This window comes from Mobula hypostoma, chromosome 2 (assembly GCF_963921235.1).
Source record: "Mobula hypostoma chromosome 2, sMobHyp1.1, whole genome shotgun sequence".
Classification (NCBI taxonomy): Eukaryota; Metazoa; Chordata; class Chondrichthyes; order Myliobatiformes; family Myliobatidae; genus Mobula; species Mobula hypostoma.
The window spans coordinates 132,081,499-132,102,092 of record NC_086098.1 but is presented as its reverse complement, the minus strand read 5'-3'; the positions used below and the strand labels follow the sequence as shown (position 1 = coordinate 132,102,092).

Here is a 20,594-nt window from a genome sequence, read left to right as displayed (position 1 = left end):
AACGAGTTACTGGGCAAAAGTGACAATTGCATCAATTGAATGTTTGCACAAGCAATACATTAATAAAGCACCTTGTTAAATGTATAAAACATGTCTGCATCAGTGTTATCTTGTATTTCCATACAATGTTACATTAGATGTTACACATCTATTGTCAGATGTTATTGTGGTGTTGGAGGTTGCATTCAAGAAAACAATGAAATGCCGCGCTGTCGCCACCATTTGTTCTGGCACGTCACAACAGTGTTTTTAAAATTTGCCGGTTACCCCGTACACACTACAACGGCCAACTGGCGTTTTCAGATTTAAACACTCTGCAGAGTGTTTTAGAAATGCTCTGTTCTCGGGGGAGGAAAACACCGTTTCAGTGTGGACGGAGGATCAAAACGAAGTGAAAAGGCTTTGGTTAGGGATTTATCCGGTCTAGTGTGGACATAGCCTAAGGCTTGAGCGGGTGTGGCGGAGGAGTGAAAAGGAGACACAAGGTCACTTGAAAATATTCACATGCAGAGAGTAATATGAATGAGTTATCAGCAGTGGTAATGGAAACAAGCAGTTTGGTGGAGCCTAAAACTTAGGTAAACATGAAGGAAATAGGGGAATATGGATGATACACAGGAAAAGCACATTTAGCATTAAATTTGCATCAAGAATGGCACATCATAGACCAATCTGCCTGTTCAGTTCAGTACTCTACCATGACCTAACTTTATCTCTTCAACACTTATTGGACTCATTTAATCAGCATTGGGACTAGACATACATCTACAGTCGTGGTGCTTTATGAACCTTACCTTTGTCATCAACCATTGTAACATTGTTTTACGGATTGAGGGGGACCAGCAATCTTTAAAATTACATTCTTTCCCAGGGAATTGGATTATTAGCTGCTGATAAAGACAAAGTACAGAACACAATCTTATAAAGGAGAATTGTGTTTATTCACTATACAAAGGAGAAAACAGCATTATAGCTGCAAGTATTGATTTATAGTCAAATATGCATAATTCTGTCAACCAATGACTACATACCTGTAACATACCAACCTGAGAGCAGATGATCTGAACCAAACTATCCAGAAGAAACCTGAACTATGTTCCCCACACCAGGTTAAAATGCAACAGCAGTAGTCATGGATTTGATGAACTGGATGTCTGTCCAACCACCCACCCCTTTCGAAATGGCCACGAGTTACTACCACATTACTGGCTGTGGTAACCACTCCAAATAGAAATGTCAGGAAAAAAATGACCTGCAATAGAAACATGGTTGCAGAAATATACAATTGTGAGCTGTGCACCACCAATACAGTCACAGATTCTTTGGAGTCCATTGTGCACAGACAGTTCTGGATGTATTCTTGATAGCCGTCTGTCATCTAATTGCCAAACTAAAGAGCTTCTGGGTGGAATAAAAATATATTCAGGTGCCTGGGGCAAATTCACTGACCCAAGTGTGCCGATATAGTCAATTTTCCTTTAAAAATGGTTTTATTCCTCTCCACTTTCATTATCTGTGTGCAAGTCCTCTCCAGAATCTTCACTAACTTCTTTATCAATTTGCATTTTTGAGTTGGCCGCACTCTCTTCTTCCTCATCTTCCTCCTCCTCCTCTTCCTCATCCCAATTTACCTAGTTTTAAAAATATTGGATAGAAGTTACAAAATTTCAAACACCATCTGTAAATGCAACATTTTTATTCCACGAATGACCAATACTTTTGCACTTTTTCATCTTGATAAAGTAACAGCTTGGACACACATTGAAAAAGGTACAGCAAAATTGAAATCCTCTATTGAGTCAACTTCTCTTATCTGTTCCCCTCAAGCTCAAACTGTAAAGCTTCTGAATGCTTAAGAGTACTAAATAGTCTCAGAGCAATCTACAGATTCACTTCATTGGAATCCCAACCTCCTCCTCAAAAAGTTGCACTGCACCCAAGAATAAAATGACAGTGATCTTACAAACAGTTTCATATACATACCATGCTTGCTACTGAATTACAGCTCAGTTATAAATTACTTTATTCCAGAGTGCAATGTAATTGTGGCCCTTTGAACCATGATTACAATTTGCAAGCCATCGTGATGCAAGTGTAACTATCAAACTGAAGAGTGGTGTAAAACAAGGAAGCATCACTACCTCACAATGCTACATCTCATCAACATGCTTCACATAGCCATGGAAATGATAGAACACTACAGCCCATTTGGCTGTGCCATACTATTAATCTGCCTAGTCCTACCTATTACCCCGCACCCAGACCACAGCTCTCCACAGCCCTCCCACCCATGTACCTATCCAACTTTCTCTTAAATGCTGAAATCAAACCCAGATCCATCATTTCAGCTGCCAACTCATTCCACTCACCACCTTGAGTGGTGTCCCCCTCATGTTCCCTTTAAACAGTTGACCTTTCACACTTAACTCATTACATCTAGATCTAGTCTCATGAAAACCAGTGGAAAAGACCTGCTTGCATTTACCCTTTCTATACCCAATTTTGTATACCTCTATTAAATTTCCCCTCATTCTCCTACGTTCTAGGGAATAAATTGCTGACCTGTTCAAGCTTTCCCTACAAATCAGGTCCCGGCAAAATCCTTGTAAATCTTCTCTGTACTCTTTCATTCTTTTCCTTTAAGTACGTGATCAGAACTGCACACAAAACTCTAAATTAGCTCCCACCAATGCCTTACACAACTTTAACAAAACACCTAACTTCTGTACTCAACACTTCAAATTATGCTAAAAGCTTTCTTTAATGACCCTACCTACTTGTAATAACATTTTCAAGGAATTACGAATCTACATTCCTTGATCCTTTGGTTCTACCACACTCTTCAGTGCCCTATCTATCACCATGCAAGTCCTATCCTGGTTTGTCCTCCCAATGTAACACGTCACTTGTCTGCATTGAATTCCATCTGCCAGTTTTCAGCCCAGTTGGTCCAGATCCCACCACAAGCTTTGATAGTCTTCCTGGCTGCCCACTATGCCCCCCAAAATTTTCATCTACTATGGATGGTCTGCATGATTTTTATTGAAGCTAAATCAGCAAACGCTTAGAATTTGAACCAAGAACAGGTACTGCTGGTAATACACAGAACAAACAGCAGCTACAGAGAATGCATCGACGGGTCCTCAGTATCTAGATATTCTGAATGGGCACCAACACTTAGCGGCATTTCTGGTTTTCCATTTGAAGATTTCAGTGTGTAACGCACTGTAATGGCTTCTCTGTAATGTTTCACTACTAAGGCTAATGAAATGGCTTCTCTGTAATGTTCACTGCTGAGGTAACTGTTTCTCTGCAGCAGCAATGTTTGGGTTATGGCTGGAGATAACAAGACTTGCGTATGCGTGTTAGCCAATCAGGATTTTGTTACCCTGTCTTGTGAATCTACGAGAAGGTTTTTTTGCGGGCTTTTGCCAGGGAGAGGTGAGGAGAGAAGACGCCAATGGAAGCGATTTGGTAGACTGCCGGGTGGACTCCGAGCAAGGGTCCGAAGGGCAGCGACAATTGGAGGAGGTCGATGGTGAACGATCAGCTTATCTGTGAGCTCCAACTTTGAGCAACAGACAGTTTAATAAGATTGGGCCCTTTTTTCCCTTTTATTTCATTTCCCTACTAACCATATAGTCAAAGTAAGAATTATAAAGCTTAATCTTTTAATCGCATATTGTGTACTGTTTGTTATTCTGGGGTAATGACTTGTAACGGGACACATCTCGCAGCATCCACCCAAATGAAATTTCTTAAGTTTGGCCGGGCCCGGGATTATCACTCCCTATATTAAGTCGCTGGTCGAAGCAAGAGTTACAAGTGTTATACTTGACTTGTGGGACCTTAATGCAAGCTAAAGGCCAACAACAGCTGCCTAAGAACAGAAATCCAGTCTTAATCCAGCAACTGTTGTCTATAATAATGAACTTAACTTGATGGGAGGTGGACATGGGAAGAGGAAGTAAGCCAAATGCAATCCCAATTTTGATTTTATGCATGTACCCAATGTAAACTATGCATACTGATACAACAGTTGAGTAATATACAAGTGCACTGTAAAACATTACCCATTAGAACAGTAGGTATATTTCAGTGTGAAAAGAAGAGCGTTAAATAATTAAAGCAAATTACATATATAGTTTTGAGAACAACAGTGAACTAAGAGCCTGAAAGTAGTCTCACATCTTGGTTGCAGCAAGAGCAACCCCATCAGATTCACAATGAACTTCTTTGAAGTTTTAATGACCCAATTAAACTTACATCAGATTCTTGGTCTTCCATCAACTCGACTTCTGAGTTTTCTTCCGAGTTTTCATCTTCCGATGATTCTGTCAGAAGGAAAGGTATCAATGGAAGTAGACTGTAAGAGAACTTGTATCATCACATCTCCATGTAGTGCAAGGGAAACATCACATTAGCACGATGTGTTCGCTAGAGGAGTTTTGCGAAAAACACTAAAAACTTTTGAGGGTAAAGACAACTGGGAGAAGAGTTTTTGGAGAATATTTTAAAGAACAATTACTATTCTTAGGTGTCTGAATGAAATTTCTAAACATGAAGACATAGAAGTCAACTTCAGCAACAGGAAAAGGAATGCTACTGGGGAAACACCAGCGAACAGTGACTACATAGATCAGTAAAGCACAGTTCAGGCCCTTGGGTTGACCTTCTGTACCCACATTTCAACTTTTTCCTTATTTGGAGAAACACATTCACCAAGACCAGGTTTAGTTATTTAAAAAACAGCAAGGCATTAATGAGTTTGAGCAAACATATCCATTTATTTCTGAGAAGTACATAGCAATATAATGCTTTTGTGTTCTTTTATTCAATCTGACCTGCTACAAGGGAAGCAGGTCGAAAGCGCAAAGAAACTTGATCTTGCATCTCAGTAAATGACCTGTAAAGTTACCATCCAACTTTAGGCCTGTCAATTGATGCATTTTCAGCCTCTCATTCCTTCCAGTAAAATTACTTCAGACTAATCCTCAAGTATACATGACAGAACTCCATTATTCTACAGCAAACCATCTACCTACTCATTTGCAACCACTGGGCTTCCAGCAGTGGCTTTTCTTCCACTACTATGGTCCTCTGTATTTGAAGATTTATAGTCAGATCCTTCATCTATGGGGACAGAGCCCTGTCCACAAACTCCATTCTGCCACCACTACACCCTCCAATTTGGATAGACTTGCTTGGATTCAGGCAGTCAGCAACTTTCGCTTTGTATACAAGCATCTACCTTATACCTAGATTATCATCACCTTGTCTATCTCTCAGGCCATCCACGGTTAAACTAAACAATGTCAGGCCATAACCAGAATCCGAGCCATCTTTTCTTTCAGCACATCCAGCACAAAGCTGCCTATGCCCACATCAAGTCCCTTATCTGCTTTGTTAGACTGACCTCCCAATTTCCATTTTAAAATTCTCAACATCCTTTATGGCTTTTCAACTCAGTATCCTCCTTGAAACAAACAGCCCCACCCTGTAGGATATGCGCTCCTGCTCAAACTACCTTTGGAAGCCAGGCCCCAAGCCCTTTAAATCCCACATTTGAATTCTTTCCTTAAACTACCCCAACTATCATATCAATTCTGCAGAACTTCGACAAAACACAAGCTTCTGCATGTATGCATTATTCCAAGCTCATGTTCAGTGAAACTTTTTATCCACAATTACACTTCGTTTACAAATTCCATAAAAATTCTCATTACCTGCATGGGGCCAAACTGTTACTTAGAATGATCTACAAGATACATGGACAGAACGAACACACACACACACACAAACACACAGTAAATGTCCACTGTTCATGCTTACCTTCTGCATAAACAACTTTCGCAGTTTGGTTCACAGAGCTTACATCCTGCATACGCTGGGCTGCTGCAATCTAAGTGAAATCAAAACATCTAAGTTTGGAAATTTACACTTTGACAATTACAAGAATTTACATTTAAGTATAAATTAAACAAGAAATGCAAAAAATAGCAAGATTTATCTCATCTTCCACAGCCCTTTCAGAAAACACTTTGGTGTCATTCAAGTACTTCTGAAATGTCATTATTCTAAAGCAGGAATTGCAGAAGCCACCTTGTACAGTGGGGTACCACAAACAGGCCTATGAAAATCCCAGATAATCTGTGTTTGCTTTTGTACTATTAAAGATATTGAGCATGAAAAGAGGGGGCCACCCTTGATGTTCTTCAGAATAATGCCACAGGATCATTACATTCATCTCTGAGAACAGACCAGTATCACATCTAAAGGAACCTGCCTGCCAACAATTGCATTTTGGCACTAACCTAGACTGCTTCCAAGTCTTTGCAATGGGATTTGAATAGATGAATCTATGGCGCAGGAGGCAAAATGTTCTGAATCAGCCAATCAAGAATGGCCAAACCACTAGTGAGTATTGATATTTGATAATTGCATTCAAAGTAATTTTAGCTCCTCAATGGAATTCCGGCAGCACATCCTCCTATCATGCCATCCTCGCCAGAAGTAAGCACTGCAATAACTGGAAGAATCAAGAACAATACTTCAAAGCTCTTCAAGTGCAATTATAGAGGGTGGTTGAAAAAAAGTTAGTTTGAAAGAAGGACACTTTAGTACATGCAACACACATAGAAGTTGCTGGTGAACGCAGCAGGCCAAGCAGCATCTATAGGAAGAGGTGCAGTCGACGTTTCAGGCCGAGACCCTTCAGTTAGTCCTGACGAAGGGTCTCGGCCTGAAACGTCGACTGCACCTCTTCCTATAGATGCTGCTTGGCCTGCTGCGTTCACCAGCAACTTTTATGTGTGTTGCTTGAATTTCCAGCATCTGCAGAATTCCTGTTGTTTACACTTCAGTACATTTCACTTTCTTGTAAAATAGAATTTCAAATGGCTTTAAATCTTTTCTGGATCTCAGTGTAATCCCACCAATACAATACACCCTCCCATTTCCCTGAAATACTGTCTCACATCTACTTTGATCAATTCCCTCACACTAAAGCAATTTATAATAGCCAAGTAACTTACCAACCAGCACATCTGTGATGAGGCGATAATTGGGATATCTAGGGAAAACTCAAGTCACAGGGAGAACATGCCAAGTACTACAGATAGCACTGGAAGCCTGGGTTACTAGACCTAGACCAGCTTACTATTTCGAACCATAGGTTATTGCTAAATGTATGCATGAACAATAAACTACACCAAACCATGATTAAAGATGGCAGACATCTTGACCATAGCACTACCTTGCCTCCTGTGAGAGACAATGATTAGATTTGATTGTTGGAGCTACAGGAAATCTGCTACTCAGACTGGCAATTAAGTGACAAAAGAGGTTCATTAGATAAAGTATGGAGGAATGCATCTAGGAATGGCAACAAGGAATAGGAGTGCATAAATGGTAGGATGGGATCTTAAAGTACTATGAAATCCTGGGGCAGGGAGACATGACATCCAAGAAAACAGCTCAATAATTCTTTCTTTATTAATCTTTTTATTGATTTAAAAAAAGCAGTCAAGAGGAGAATTGGTGTGTGTGTGATATATATACACACACACACACACCACATACATACATATATATCAGTAACAATATAAACCAAGATTAAGACAAATGTTGTCAAAATCATATTGTTTAACTAGTATAAAATACATAATAATGAAAAAATGAAAACAACAACTCTCCTCTTTCCAGTTTATGAAGAGAAAGGAAAAAAACATTGGGTTTTGAATGAAACGAAAGGGGGAAAAACCCGCTACACTATAATAAGACAAAAAAAAAGGACTGGGCAGTCCATTTTGAGGAAAGACTTTCTGATCAAATTTAAAACTTCAAAAGATTGAAAGAGTAATAAATCAAATTAAATGAAAATATTGTATAAAAGGTCACCGTATTTGCTCAAATTTAAAGGATGTGTCAAATGTCCGACTTCTTATTTTCTCTAAACTTGAACAAGACATAATGGAGGAGAGCCAGTAAAAGACTGTAGGTGGAACAGCTCAATAACTCATCACCCAAGAGACAAGAATAAGTTACACCAGAACTTAAAAATATACAGTCAAGCTACTACAGGACAACAGAATGTTACAAAATGTTATCAGGATTCGGGTTATTTTCCTCATGAAGAAAGATCGGCTGGACTGAAATTGTTTTCTCCAGGCAACAAGATTTAAGATTTAATAAAAAGTATTAAAAATTTTCAAGAATGTAAGTAGAACGGTTAAGGATTTAATTTTCTTTCTTTGGAATAATCATCTGGGGTCTCAAGAGATTTTAAATGACTGACACGATTAGAGGGGTGCTGAGGAATCAGTGGGCATCTGACAGAAAATTCTCAACACATATATAAAAAAAAAGTACCTGAATGGGCACCTAGAGAAGGGGTTCCCAACTCGGGTTCTACAGACCCCTCGGTTAATGGTAAGGCTCCATGAAAAAAGATTGGGAAACCCTACCCTAAAACAAACCGCAAAGTAATGAGCAGCAAATTGAGATTAGGCTGAACACAATTAACCAGAGGTGTGACCAAATCTCATCTCCTTAAATGCTTTATGAATCTAAACTTCTTTCGTTTCATAAATCTATTGAATGTAATTAGAATCTCAAACCTTACCTGTGCGCTGAGAAGGAAAAGTTTGCCATGTAGACGAGAGAGCTTAGGCAGGTTTTTCACTCTATTCTCCATCAGTTGGTATAATGCTCCAAGTTGTGGCACAAGATCAGGTAACTGCAGAGGGAAATCAAACAAAATCAAGCTAAGCAGTAACCATAACTCTGGGGTACACTGAAGTTAAAGCACATTAATTAATGCAATTCAAAATTAAAAGTAAATTCTGAAGATCATTTAACCAAACCAATTAAGTAATGCCACAATTTCAGCCTTATCTTCCAAAGATTCCTTCAAAATTAATTCAAAGGAACCAACTGATCCCAGGAATGTAAGGCTTAACATATGAGTGTTTGAGGTCTCTGGGCCTTTACTTGATGGTTCAGAAGGGTGAGAGAGGAACTTACTGGAAGGCCTGTGGACATGAAGAGGATGTTTGCATTAGTAGGAGAGCTAGGATTCAAGGGCACAGCTTCTGAACAAACGGACACTCATTTAGATATGAGAAGAGAAGCAATTTCTGCAGCCAGGGGGTGCTAAAAATGTGAAATATATTGTCTTGAAGGTCAATCCATAAATTGAACATTGACGAACTCTCCAGATCTGACAAATGGTCATTAAAGCAACACACATCAAAGTTGTTGGTGAACACAGCAGGCCAGGCAGCATCTCTAGGAAGAGCTACAGTCGACGTTTCAGGCCGAGACCCTTCGTCAGGACTAACTGAAGGAAGAGTTAGTAAGAGGTTTGAAAATGGGCTTTGAAAATGGTCATTAACTTTGTTTCTCCACCTCAAATGTTGCCTGATCTGTAGATCATTCGCAGTTCTTTGTTTTTATTTTATTGTTGGTTTCCTGCACCTGCAGTCTTCCGCATTTAGATCTCAAATTTATAAACACCCTTGTGGCTACCACACACTTCCTGCAAAACTCAAGATGGTCATGCATGAGCATACATGATCATAACAAGATTTTAACTGTTTTCTTCTATTCAATCCAACCTGCCATTGGAAGAGCAAGCAGAAAGCGCGAAGAAATTGATCTTGCACCTTTCAGAAATCAGAAAGCCACATCAATGCTCCATGACAGTCAAGAGGTGCATCACTGGTTTGCCACCCATTTGCTCCCGAGCTATATGCAAATGATTTCTTATATCTACGAAAGTGAGCTTATACGTTCCAAATTGCCCACCAAATCTATATTCACTTTTAGTAGACAACTAAGACAATAAACCAAACTGTGCACTAGGATCGAGCTGCAGAATGTACCTCACATGAATTGTGGGAACTTGACAAATTTGGTAGAACAAGCGAGGTGTGTCAAACAGCAAGAAAAGTTTAAGAATTGTGTGACATGCCTTTGCTGAGTCAGAGAGTGGAAGTCTGCAGTTGGTTTTAGGATTCAAGTGGCGACTCATGGGGAAGGTGCTGTTTGGAAAGTACAATCAGTGGATATTTCTAATATATTTGTTACTTTAGGAAGGTGTTACCTCTATAATGCAAAGTTCTTCCATGAAGCTGGAGTGAAACAAAGTCCTTGATGTAATTAATATTCATCAACTGTGTAACTAAAGCACTTAATTAATGTCTCAAATTATCCATAGCTGGAAAGAAATTACAAAGAGGAATTCCTGGAACACTGGAATTAGTTCTAGGGAAGGTATGATTACTTATACGCAAGCAACACCAGACTAATGATCCAGCTGTCAGGAAAGCAAACGCTAGGAAGGTTTAAACCTGTATGGCAGCGGATAGAAAGCTAAAGAGGATGACAAAGGAGAGAGGTGGAAATGTAAGAAATAGAATGGCACAGACATCCAGGATGAGAGGCAATAAGGTAACTGTACAATCTTAAGTGAACAAGTCTAAACTTCAGATTTTGCATGAAATATTCAGAATAGGACAAATGAACAAATAGTACAAATAAAGGTGAACAGTTATGATATCATAGTCATTACAGAGACAGGTCTCTAGCCTTGAACCCATTGCAATTAACACTACTTACAAGAGATGGAAAAGTTACAAGGGTCAACCCAAGTTCAGAACATTTGAAATGAGATTAAAAGTTAGCAAGAAAGATGCAAGATGTTGTGCACATTGTGGGGATAAAAAAAAAGTAGGCAGTGCAAACTAAGGAGCGCAATTATTATGGAAGATTTTAATTTCTAATTAGATTGGATCAAACAAGTTGGACTGCTATATGAGAACAAATTCTGAGTGCATTTGTGGACTCTGAATACATCATGGAACATAGCAGGGAACAGGCCATCTTGGAACTGAATGTGATTTCTGACAAGTAGGGAATATAGCATGAGAAACTTTGGTCAATTTAAATAAAGAAAATCATAATGGAATGAGTATCAAGCTGATCAAAGTGAGAAAAATGCAGGAAGCAAGCAGTGATCAATGAGGAGATTCATGATACTGAGTAATAATGTACTACAGTGAAGGTACCTAAGGGACAGACTTACCGAAGACAGAAAGGAGGCATGTTGGATGAAGACCGCCTTTAGCCACTGGACCATTAAAACAGCACTATGAGTAAAAAGGGAGAAGTCATTAAATTTTAGCAAAATCCACAATCACAAGTAATGACCAAGATCCATTTGCATTGAAATGAGATGCACTGGCCTCCAATTTGTCACAAAATACAGGAGAGGTCACAGAATATGCAGCTTGGCCATACAAAACGAATACAATTCTAATAATCCAGTCTTAAAATTAAGGCAATTCTTCTCTCAAGGCACCGGATTAGATTACAACCCATGTCTGCAGATGTTGGCACTAGGCTGGCAGTCAGATAACCAGAAACCGCGTTCTGTCATGATTGTTACAGATTATAGCCCTGACAAAATCTACATTTACTAGTAATTCCTCCATTCCACGGACTCATTCCTCCAAGATGCAGCAGAGCGTCACAGGAAGTCATTCTTGCCTGTGGCCATCAAACTTTACAACTCCCTTGGAGGGTCAGACACCCTGTGCTGATAGGCTAGTCCTGGACTTATTTCATAATTTACTGGCATAATTTACATAGTACTATTTAACTATTTATGGTTCTATTACTATTATTTATGGTGCAACTGTAACAAAAACCAATTTCCCCCTGGGATCAATAAAGTATGACTATGACTAATATGAAGATCCACTATTTGCTACAGCTTGAACATATGGTAGTGACTTGATAACGACAATTTTAGAACAGACTACTTAAAACTGGAGTATTTTTTTAAATCTGCTTGCATCTAACACCACTGATAGAAGATGGCACTCTTGATGCCGTGCTATAAAGTTAATGGCACCAAGAACACTCCCATTCCTCAACACAAGGAACTAAGGGTACAGCCACTTCAGAACTGAGCTGCATGCTCCTTGCTAGCAAAATGCCAGTGCTCAAGGGCTGTACCTCCAATTAGTAAGCATGCATACATTTCTGAGAAAACACAGAAGCAGCCAAATGTATCCAAAAAAAAATCAGTGCAAAATTAAAACCTCACCAGTGAGGATGAGCTTGCAATCGTTTGGTGATCTGGAGGGGAAGAAAAGAAAATATTATAAGCTGATAGCACATAATCAATTACAACTCTAGAGGAGGGAGATGATGTTTGAATCTAGTCATAGTTATGACCACCTACTTGCAATGGTGCAGACTAACATGGGTAGTACAAAAAGGAAACTCAGCGCATCTCCTTTTGACATTCAGTCACTGACGACCATGTTGGCTCAGTATTTCCTTTCCCCTCACTAAATGAACCCAGTATTCACTCAATTACCCCAAATTTTAACATTTACCTACATGCTTGGGTCAATTTACAGTGGCCAAATCTACCAACCCATACACCTTTGGGACATGAGGCAACACCAAATTCCAAACACAGTGCCCAACCTTGATCACTGAAGGTGGTCAGGCAGCATGATGGCACACAGAACCAGGCAATTATGCCTGCAGCAAGCTTCTACAACCTATTTATAAATATCATACATTACCTCACATTCTCATAACCCACACCACCAATATTCTACTACCTACCTACACACTAGGGTAATTTAGTGGCCAAATAGCTTTTGGATGTGGGAGGAAAGCAGAGTATTCAAGGGAATGCTAACGTAATCTTGGGAAGAACATGCAAACTGTGCAGGAAACATCCAAGGTTAGGATTTAACTTGATCTCTGACACTACCGGACAGTGGCTCCACTGTGCTGCCTTGTACAGCAGAACTATTGTGTGCCACCTCTCAAAATGGAGAGAAAAGAACAAAGAAACATTAGCCCTGATCCAAGGAGCAGTTAGTGCCACCATCCCCTACACTTCACTAACTTGCATTGAGCTCAATATGATCTCAAAATGTATAGAAAGGAATACTGAATACAGACTGCTTTACCAGCGCAGGAGCTAGAGAGGAAGAATACCCATTTAATGAACGAGCATAATCAGAATTGAAATGCTCAGTGGATTTCTAACTATTGCAATAAAGTCGCACATACCTGGTGTCTGATTTCCCACAACAATTCAATATATCAACCACCAGAATAACAAACACAGCATTAACAATATTTAATGCTAGCATGGTCAAATCGTTTTTACTGAAGGTGGAAACACCAATTTAAGTCAAGAACTTCAAACTGAATCATACATAACTCCCCAAGCAAATCAAGTGTGATCTTAACCAAAGAACCAATATTTTAATTATTGAATTATCCCAGTTGAGACATCCCCCACACCCAAATGTTATGACCCATAACTATTCTTCTGTAACAAAGCTATCCAAAACATGAAATCTTTAAAGCATCAGTATTAATGGAAAGTCTGTCACCATGGGCTTAATACTGCACTTGCAAACTTGCTTTGTGTCTCATGATTGGTTGTGTTGAATTTTGTACGATTATGCTGTCAAGTTCCTTAAAATGCAATTTCCACAATAATGTTGGCCTTAAATCCAACACAATGTCATACAATTCTAAGCACATCTTACCTCCTGAAGCAGTGGAACTATTGCAGTAACTGGTAACCTGGCAATAGTGGGCTTTATCAAGGAATCCTTATTAATCTGGAGCACTTTCTAGACAAAGGTAAATAAAATAAAATTAAAATGGCCTTAGATTTGCCATTATGCCATCATCTAAATTTCTCAAACCAAGTGCAAGAAATTACTTCGAAATGGAATCAACTGAAAACACCAAGGTGACTGCAAGTGTGTTAGCCCCTACCATTAAAAATCCTGAAGTGCCAAAACAGACAGGCAAGGCCTTTAACGTGGGAATTCAAGTGCAATGCAAAACAATACTCTCTCTGCAAAGGAGCCTAAATGTCCATAAAACGCTCAAGTCCTCAAATCCACATATAGTTGGAGCGGATCACAGATTCACAAATTAACATTTTTGCATTGAACGCTACTGCCTCCAGCTACTTTCATCCCTTTGTAACTGAGGACCTTGACACTTCAAGTTTCTCTGTACCACATGGCTCCTGTGTGGAAGAGACAAGCAAATCCAAATTTTACCCAGGACCCTGATCACATGGGTAAAAATGGTGTGGGGGAAGAGAAGCGGTTGTGAAAGTGACAAATGAAGAAGTTGGGAGATGAATGTAAAGTGCATCTATTCCTCACTATGCTTGCATTCCTCATTGTTACTGTATTGTTAATGAATAGTGAGAATGCACTCACTGTTTTTTTTCTAACTTGTTTCCCATTTAATAGTCACCTCCAATGGTAATCAAAGTTTGCAACCCAAAACTTTAGCTGTTTCTCCATGGAAACTGCCTGACCTGTCAAGCATTTTCCTGCAGTTTTAGAGATGACAGTAATGCTAGGAATACTAATTCCCTTCTGGCACAATGAATCAGTTCATCCAGAGAAGTATTCCTCTTAGGATCAACATATTTAAGTTCTTGTGTGCTGGATGAAGAATGTGGTCTTAATAACGCTGCATCATTTCAAATCCCCACCTGAAAATATTCAACTACAGACTCCGGATGATCCATCTCAGCTGCATATACCTGTGTTGTAATTTTTTCAATTTAAATATTGATTCCAGCAACATTTTCATATTATGCATATTCACACACATTTGGAAATTACTTGGCTGATTTCTGCATCCCATATCCCAATTTATTCCCATTTGACTAAAATGGTATTGGTATTGGTGCCACCTAGTGGAACAATGTCACTGCTTTTAAAATTTGGATACTTAAGGAAGACTGCTAGTGTTATTGAACAGAACTTGAACATTCATTGTACAGAAGGTTTCACGGATTTATAAACAGAAACAGCTGAATAAGGAGCACTGCATCAATTTGAAACAATTGATAAAGGGGAATCACATATTTCAGACTATCGAATTGTTCTTTTTAGGGCTTTAAAGTTAAATGTCTGGTGAACCACCACAAAGTGAAAGAAATAACAGACCAACAAGGAAGGTGCAGTCCTGTTGCTATACCAGCAGCAAGGGCCTCAAGAGAAGACTCAAGAATGTTCTGGAGTTTAAAACATCCAAGTGATAGCCACATTGATGAGACACCAGGGGCCACCTCTCCTTAAATTTTCAATAAACGTGCCACTGGATGCTGTATTTTGTATTAAAACCCAACTTCTGGAGAAATAAAGTAGGTCTGGCAGCGGGGTGGGGGAAGAAATGACGTTTCAGGTTGTGACCCTGTACCAGGATTGAGTGGAGAGAGAGAGAAACAGCTGTCAGGTGATAGGATAATGTGGGGTGGGGGCCATTGAGCCAGACAGGCATGGGGTCAAAGATACACAAAGTGGAGACCACTGCTGAGGGTCATAAGCAACAATATAGGGTGGTAGATAAGCAGTTCCATGGACACGAAAAGGAAACATGGATAGCGGTTTGCCTCCCAGGTGCCAGGGTCCGAGATGTTTCTGGACGTGTCCACAATATCCTAAAAGGGGCAAGCAGCCAGAAGTTTTAGTGCATATTAGTACCAACGACATAGGAAGTAAAAGGGAGGAGGTCCTGAAAAAAAAAATACAGGGAGTTCGGAAGGAAGCTGAGAGAGGACCTCAAAAGGTAGTAATCTCAGGTTTGCTGTCTGTGCCACATGACAGTGAGGATAGGAATAGAATAAGGTGGCAGATAAATGTGCAGCTGAAGAACTGGAGCAGAGGGCAGGGACTCAGATTTCTGAATATTTGGAAACTTCTGGGGCAGGTGGGACCAGTACAAAAGGGATGAGTTGCACTGACGAAGTTGTGTTCTGATGAAGGGTCTTGGCCCAAAACGTCGACTGTACCTCTTCCTAGAGATGCTGCCTGGCCTGCTGCGTTCACCAGCAACTTTTATGTGTGTTGCTTTAAATCTCAGCATCTGCAGATTTCCTCATGAGTTGCACTTGAATCTGAGGGGAACCAATATTCTTACGGGCAGATTTACTAGAGCTGTTGGGAGTGGTTTAAACCAGTACGGCAGGGGGATGGAAACCAGTATGATAGAGCTGAGGATGAGCCAGCAGGTTTACAAGTAGATGATGGGTGTAACATGAATGTAAAGAAGGACAAGCTAATGATGCAGACAGAGCAGAGTTAAATTGTACCACAGAGGCAAAATTCAAAAGGGCAAAGAATGCAGGACTGCAGGTGCTTTATTTAAATAAGTGTAGCATTCAGAATAAGGTGGACAAACTTGTGGTGCAATTAGAGGTTGGTTGGTATGACATTGTGGACATCACCGAGTCGTGGCTGAAAGGCAGCCAGTGTTGGGAGCTTAACATTAAAAGATGTACTTTTTATCGAAAGAACAGGCAGGTATAGGCGGTGGTACAGTTCTGTTGGCCAGAAATAGAATTACATCATTAGAAAAAGGTGACATAGGGTCAGAGAATGTTGAATCTTTGTGTGGTTTTTACTTTGCAAAGGTAAAAAAAAACATTATAGGAATCATACACAGACCTCCAAATAGTAGCCAAGACGTGGGGTTAAGATTGCGAAGAGATCTGGAAAAGGCATGTAATAAGGGTAGTGACACAATTGTGATGGGGGACTTCAATATGCAAGGGGATTGGGAAAGTCATTTCGTGTCAGATTGCAAGAGGTAACTTGTTGAATGCCTACGAGATGGCCTTTTAGAGCAGCTTGCGCTTGAGCCTACTTGAGGAAAGGTCATCTTAGATTGAGTATTGTGAAATAACCCAGATCTTATTGGAGAGCTTAACGTAAAGGAACCGAGGAGGAAGTGATCATAATCTAATTGAATTCATACCGCAATTTGAGAGGGAGAAACATAACTCCTATGTATCAGTATCGCAATGAAATAAAGGGAATTGGAAGCATGAGAGAGGAGCTCCAATCCAGGTGGAATAGAGAATACTGGTAGGGATGACGACAGAGCAGAGATGGCTGCAGATTCTGGGAATAGTTCACAAGGCACAGGATAGACATGTTCCATGGAGAAAGTAGTTCTCAAAAGACAGGGGTAGGCAACCAAAGAAAGTTAAGGATTGCATAAAAGCCAAGAAAAGGGTATATAAGGTAAATGAGTGGGAAGTTAGATCATTAGGAAGCTTTTAAAATCCAACAAAAGGCAACTAAAAACCTATAAGGGTAAAGATGAAATATGAGGGTAGACTAGTCAATAATATAAAGTAGGATACCAAAATGTTTTTTTCAATTATATAAAGAGTAAAAGAGCGGTGAGGGTTGATATTGGACCACTGGAAAATAATGCTGGTGAGTTAGGAATGGGAACAAAGAAATGGCAGATGAACTTAATGGGTACTTTGTATCTGTCTTCACTGTGGAAGACATTAGCAGTGGCAGAGGTCCGTGAGGGTCAGGGAGCAGGAGTGAGTGCCATTGCTATTACAAAAGTAAAAGTGCTAGGCAAACTCAACAGGTCTTAAGGTGGGTAAGTCGCTTGGACTAGATGGATTACATTCCTTAGTCCTGAGAGAAGTTGGTTAAGAGCTAACAGATGCATTGGTCAAGATCTTTCAATAATCACTTGATTGTGGCACGGTCCCAGAGGACTGGAAGATTGCAAATGTCACTCCACTCTATAAGAGAGGAAGGCAAAAGAAAGGAAATTATGGGCCAAATTATAGGCCAGTTAGCCTAAGCCAGTGGTCAGTAAAGTGTTTGAGTCTATAATTAAGGATGAGGTTTCAAGGTACTTGGAGTCCAATGATTAAAAAAAGTCAAAGCAGCATGGTTCCTGTGAAGCAACATCTTGCCTGACAAATCTGTTAAGAGCTCTTTGAGGAAGTAACAAGCAGGGTGGACAAAGGAGAGACAGTGGATGTCATTTACTTGGATTTTCAGAAGGCATTTGGTAAGGTGCCACACGAGGATACTTAAGATAAAATCCTACAGTGTTACAGGAAAGAAACTGGCATGGATAGTGGAATGGCTGACAGGTAGGAGGAAGCAAATGGGACCTTTGCTGGTTGGTTGCCGGTGACTAGTGGTGTTCCTCAGGGGTCAGTATTGGGACTGCTACTTTTCACAGTGTTTGTCAATGATTTAGACAATGGAATTGATGGCTTTGTGACAAAGTTTATGGATGATACGAAGATAGGTGGAGGGGCAGGTACTGCTGAGGAGTCAATGTGATTGCAGCAGTACTTAAGACAAATTGGAAGCAAAGTAGAAGATGGAATACAATATTAGGAAATGTACGATTATGCATTTTGGTAAAAGGAGACATAGAGTGCACTATTATCTAAATGGGAAGAAGGTTCAAACATCAGAGGTCCAGAGTGACTTGTGCAAGACTCCCAGGTTAATTTACAGGTCGAGTCTGTGGTAAATGAGGCAAATGCAATGTTGGCATTTATTTCAAGGGGAATAGAATATAAAAGCAAGGAGATAGTGCTGAGCCTTTATAAGACACTAGTCAGGCAGCACTCGTCAAGTTTTGGATCCCATATTTCAGAAAGTATGCGTTGTCATTAGAACAGCCAACAGGAGGTTCAGAGGATGATTCCAGGAATGAAGGGGTTAACATGAGAAGCTTTAGATAGCTTTGGGCCTGTACTCACTAGAATTTAGAAAATTGTGGGGGATCTCACTGAAACCTACTGAATGTTGTAAGGACTAGATGGGGTGGATGTGAAGAGGATATGGTGGGGGTATCCAGAACTAGAGGGTACAGCCTCAAAATAGAGGTGCGACCTTTTAGAACAGAGGTAAAGAGGAATTTTTTTAGCCATAGAATAACAAATCTGTGGAATGCTCTGCCACAGACTATAGTGGAGGTCAAGTCCATGGGTATATCTAAGGAGGAAGTTGATCATTTCCTGATCAGTCAGGGCAGCATCAAACGAAATGGCGAGATGGCATATGGGGTTGAACTGGATCCAGGACCAGCCATGATGGAATGGCGGAGCAGACTCGACAGGCTGAATGGCCTAATTCTGCTATGTCTTATAGGGAAGGATGGAAAACGGAGGGAGTGATGTTTACCTGAAATTGGAAAATTCAGCATGCATATCAATGATATATGAGGCATTCTTCTAATTTGTGTTGGGTCTCACCATGGCAGTGGAGAGACTTGCCAATGTGGAAAAGGGAAAGAGAGTTGAAACAGCATTCAACCGGGGATAAAGTATGCTATTTTGTGCTTTGCACATTGATCACCTAGTCAGCACCCGATTTCACTGATGCAGGGGAGGCCACATTGGAACCAGTAGCCAAAGCTGGGAGAGGTGTACATGACTCGTTACTTCACTTGGAAGGGTTATTTGGAATCCTGGATGGTGATGAGAGAGGTTGTATTAGAATTACTACAGGTTCTGTGCTAGAGATGTATGTACCAGCGTCCAAAGAGATGGTGGGAAGGTGTGAATGGACTAACTTCCACCCTGCCCTAACATGGTCCCGTAGAAAGTGGAATGGGGAAGATGTAATTGACAGTGGGATGGCACCGCAGGAATGATGCTAGATGATTTACTGGATTGAAAGGTGTGGGCTAGAGCAACTTCCATGTGGGGGGGGGGGCGCACGCAGGGAGGAAGAGAAGGCACTCATGAAACTGAGCAAGTGTGTGAAATGCTCAAATCATATTAGAAGGGAAACATTTCTTGAAAAAAAAAGCAGCAGCTATGGCAGATGCTCTAGAATGGAGGTAATTGTTCTAAGCAGATGTGGTGGAGACAAGAGACAGTGTGGGATAAACCGTAGTCTGTGAGAATCAATGGGTTTATAGTTTATATCAGTCCACAGCTTGTCTTCCAAGATAGAGATAGAGAGATCCAGAAAAGGTAGAGAAACATCCAAGTGAATCTACAGGCAGGGTGGATGGTAGTAGGTGAAAATAGCTGCAAATGATACTCTGGAAATAAATAAAAAATAATCGAAGAAACTGATGGTAGAGCAGTGAAATCTTACATTTATAATTGATGCATCATTGCTTTCTAGTCCCTGTACAAGCAACACTGCATAGTTGTCGGACTGTGGAAAATGTCCTTTACTCTTCTTTGTCTGGATATCCATAACAGACAGTCGCTCCTCAATACTGCACTGGAAAAGAAAAGTATAAGCAACAGTTGAGTAGTCATTTCAAATGAATTTACAGGCAGGATCACAATAATTTTCAGGCCTGTCCATGGTTGACACTACATACTTGTGGACACTACAAAGTCTGGGTCACTAAATCTATACCTGCTCCAGTTATTCTTCACAGGATTTGTAGATCAATGAATTTTGAGTTAAACCACAGCTGCCAAACATTTACGAACAGAGAAAGATCAAAGGAGATTGTAAGGTTCTGTGTTTTTGTGTGTTGGGTGCCTTGAATTCACTGCCTGGGTGGTGATGCAGACAAAACAATAGATAGTTAAGAGGGTCTTAGACAGGCACGTGAATATGCAGAGAATGGAGAAATATGGACATTATGTAGATAGAAAGAATTAGTTTAGTTAGGCATTTAATTATTTGTTAAATTATTTTGATACAACATAATTGCACTAAGGGCTAGTTCCTCTACTGTTATGTTCTAACTGAAAATTGGCAATATTTATGACC

General features: G+C 40.1%; 1 protein-coding gene and 2 non-coding genes across 3 annotated transcripts in view; all 3 read right to left on the bottom strand.

Moving 5' to 3' along the window:
- Positions 1–914: 914 nt before the first annotated feature.
- The window catches only part of wdr43 (WD repeat domain 43), a 54,420-nt gene continuing 34,740 nt past the window's right edge, over positions 915–20,594 (bottom strand). Inside the window, exons 11-18 of the mRNA XM_063040685.1 lie at positions 19,959–20,090; positions 13,590–13,676; positions 12,113–12,144; positions 11,087–11,150; positions 8,624–8,737; positions 5,833–5,902; positions 4,267–4,334; positions 915–1,631 (exon numbers count right to left, since the gene is read on the bottom strand). Of these exons, the coding sequence (XP_062896755.1) occupies positions 1,491–1,631; positions 4,267–4,334; positions 5,833–5,902; positions 8,624–8,737; positions 11,087–11,150; positions 12,113–12,144; positions 13,590–13,676; positions 19,959–20,090 (708 nt within the window). The 3' untranslated portion in view covers positions 915–1,490. The remainder of the gene's footprint in view (positions 1,632–4,266; positions 4,335–5,832; positions 5,903–8,623; positions 8,738–11,086; positions 11,151–12,112; positions 12,145–13,589; positions 13,677–19,958; positions 20,091–20,594) is intronic.
- Positions 4,819–4,949, bottom strand: LOC134343168 (small nucleolar RNA SNORA31). The gene has a single exon (XR_010017208.1). It is a non-coding gene; the product is annotated as a small nucleolar RNA SNORA31 (small nucleolar RNA).
- Positions 9,592–9,718, bottom strand: LOC134343169 (small nucleolar RNA SNORA31). The gene has a single exon (XR_010017209.1). It is a non-coding gene; the product is annotated as a small nucleolar RNA SNORA31 (small nucleolar RNA).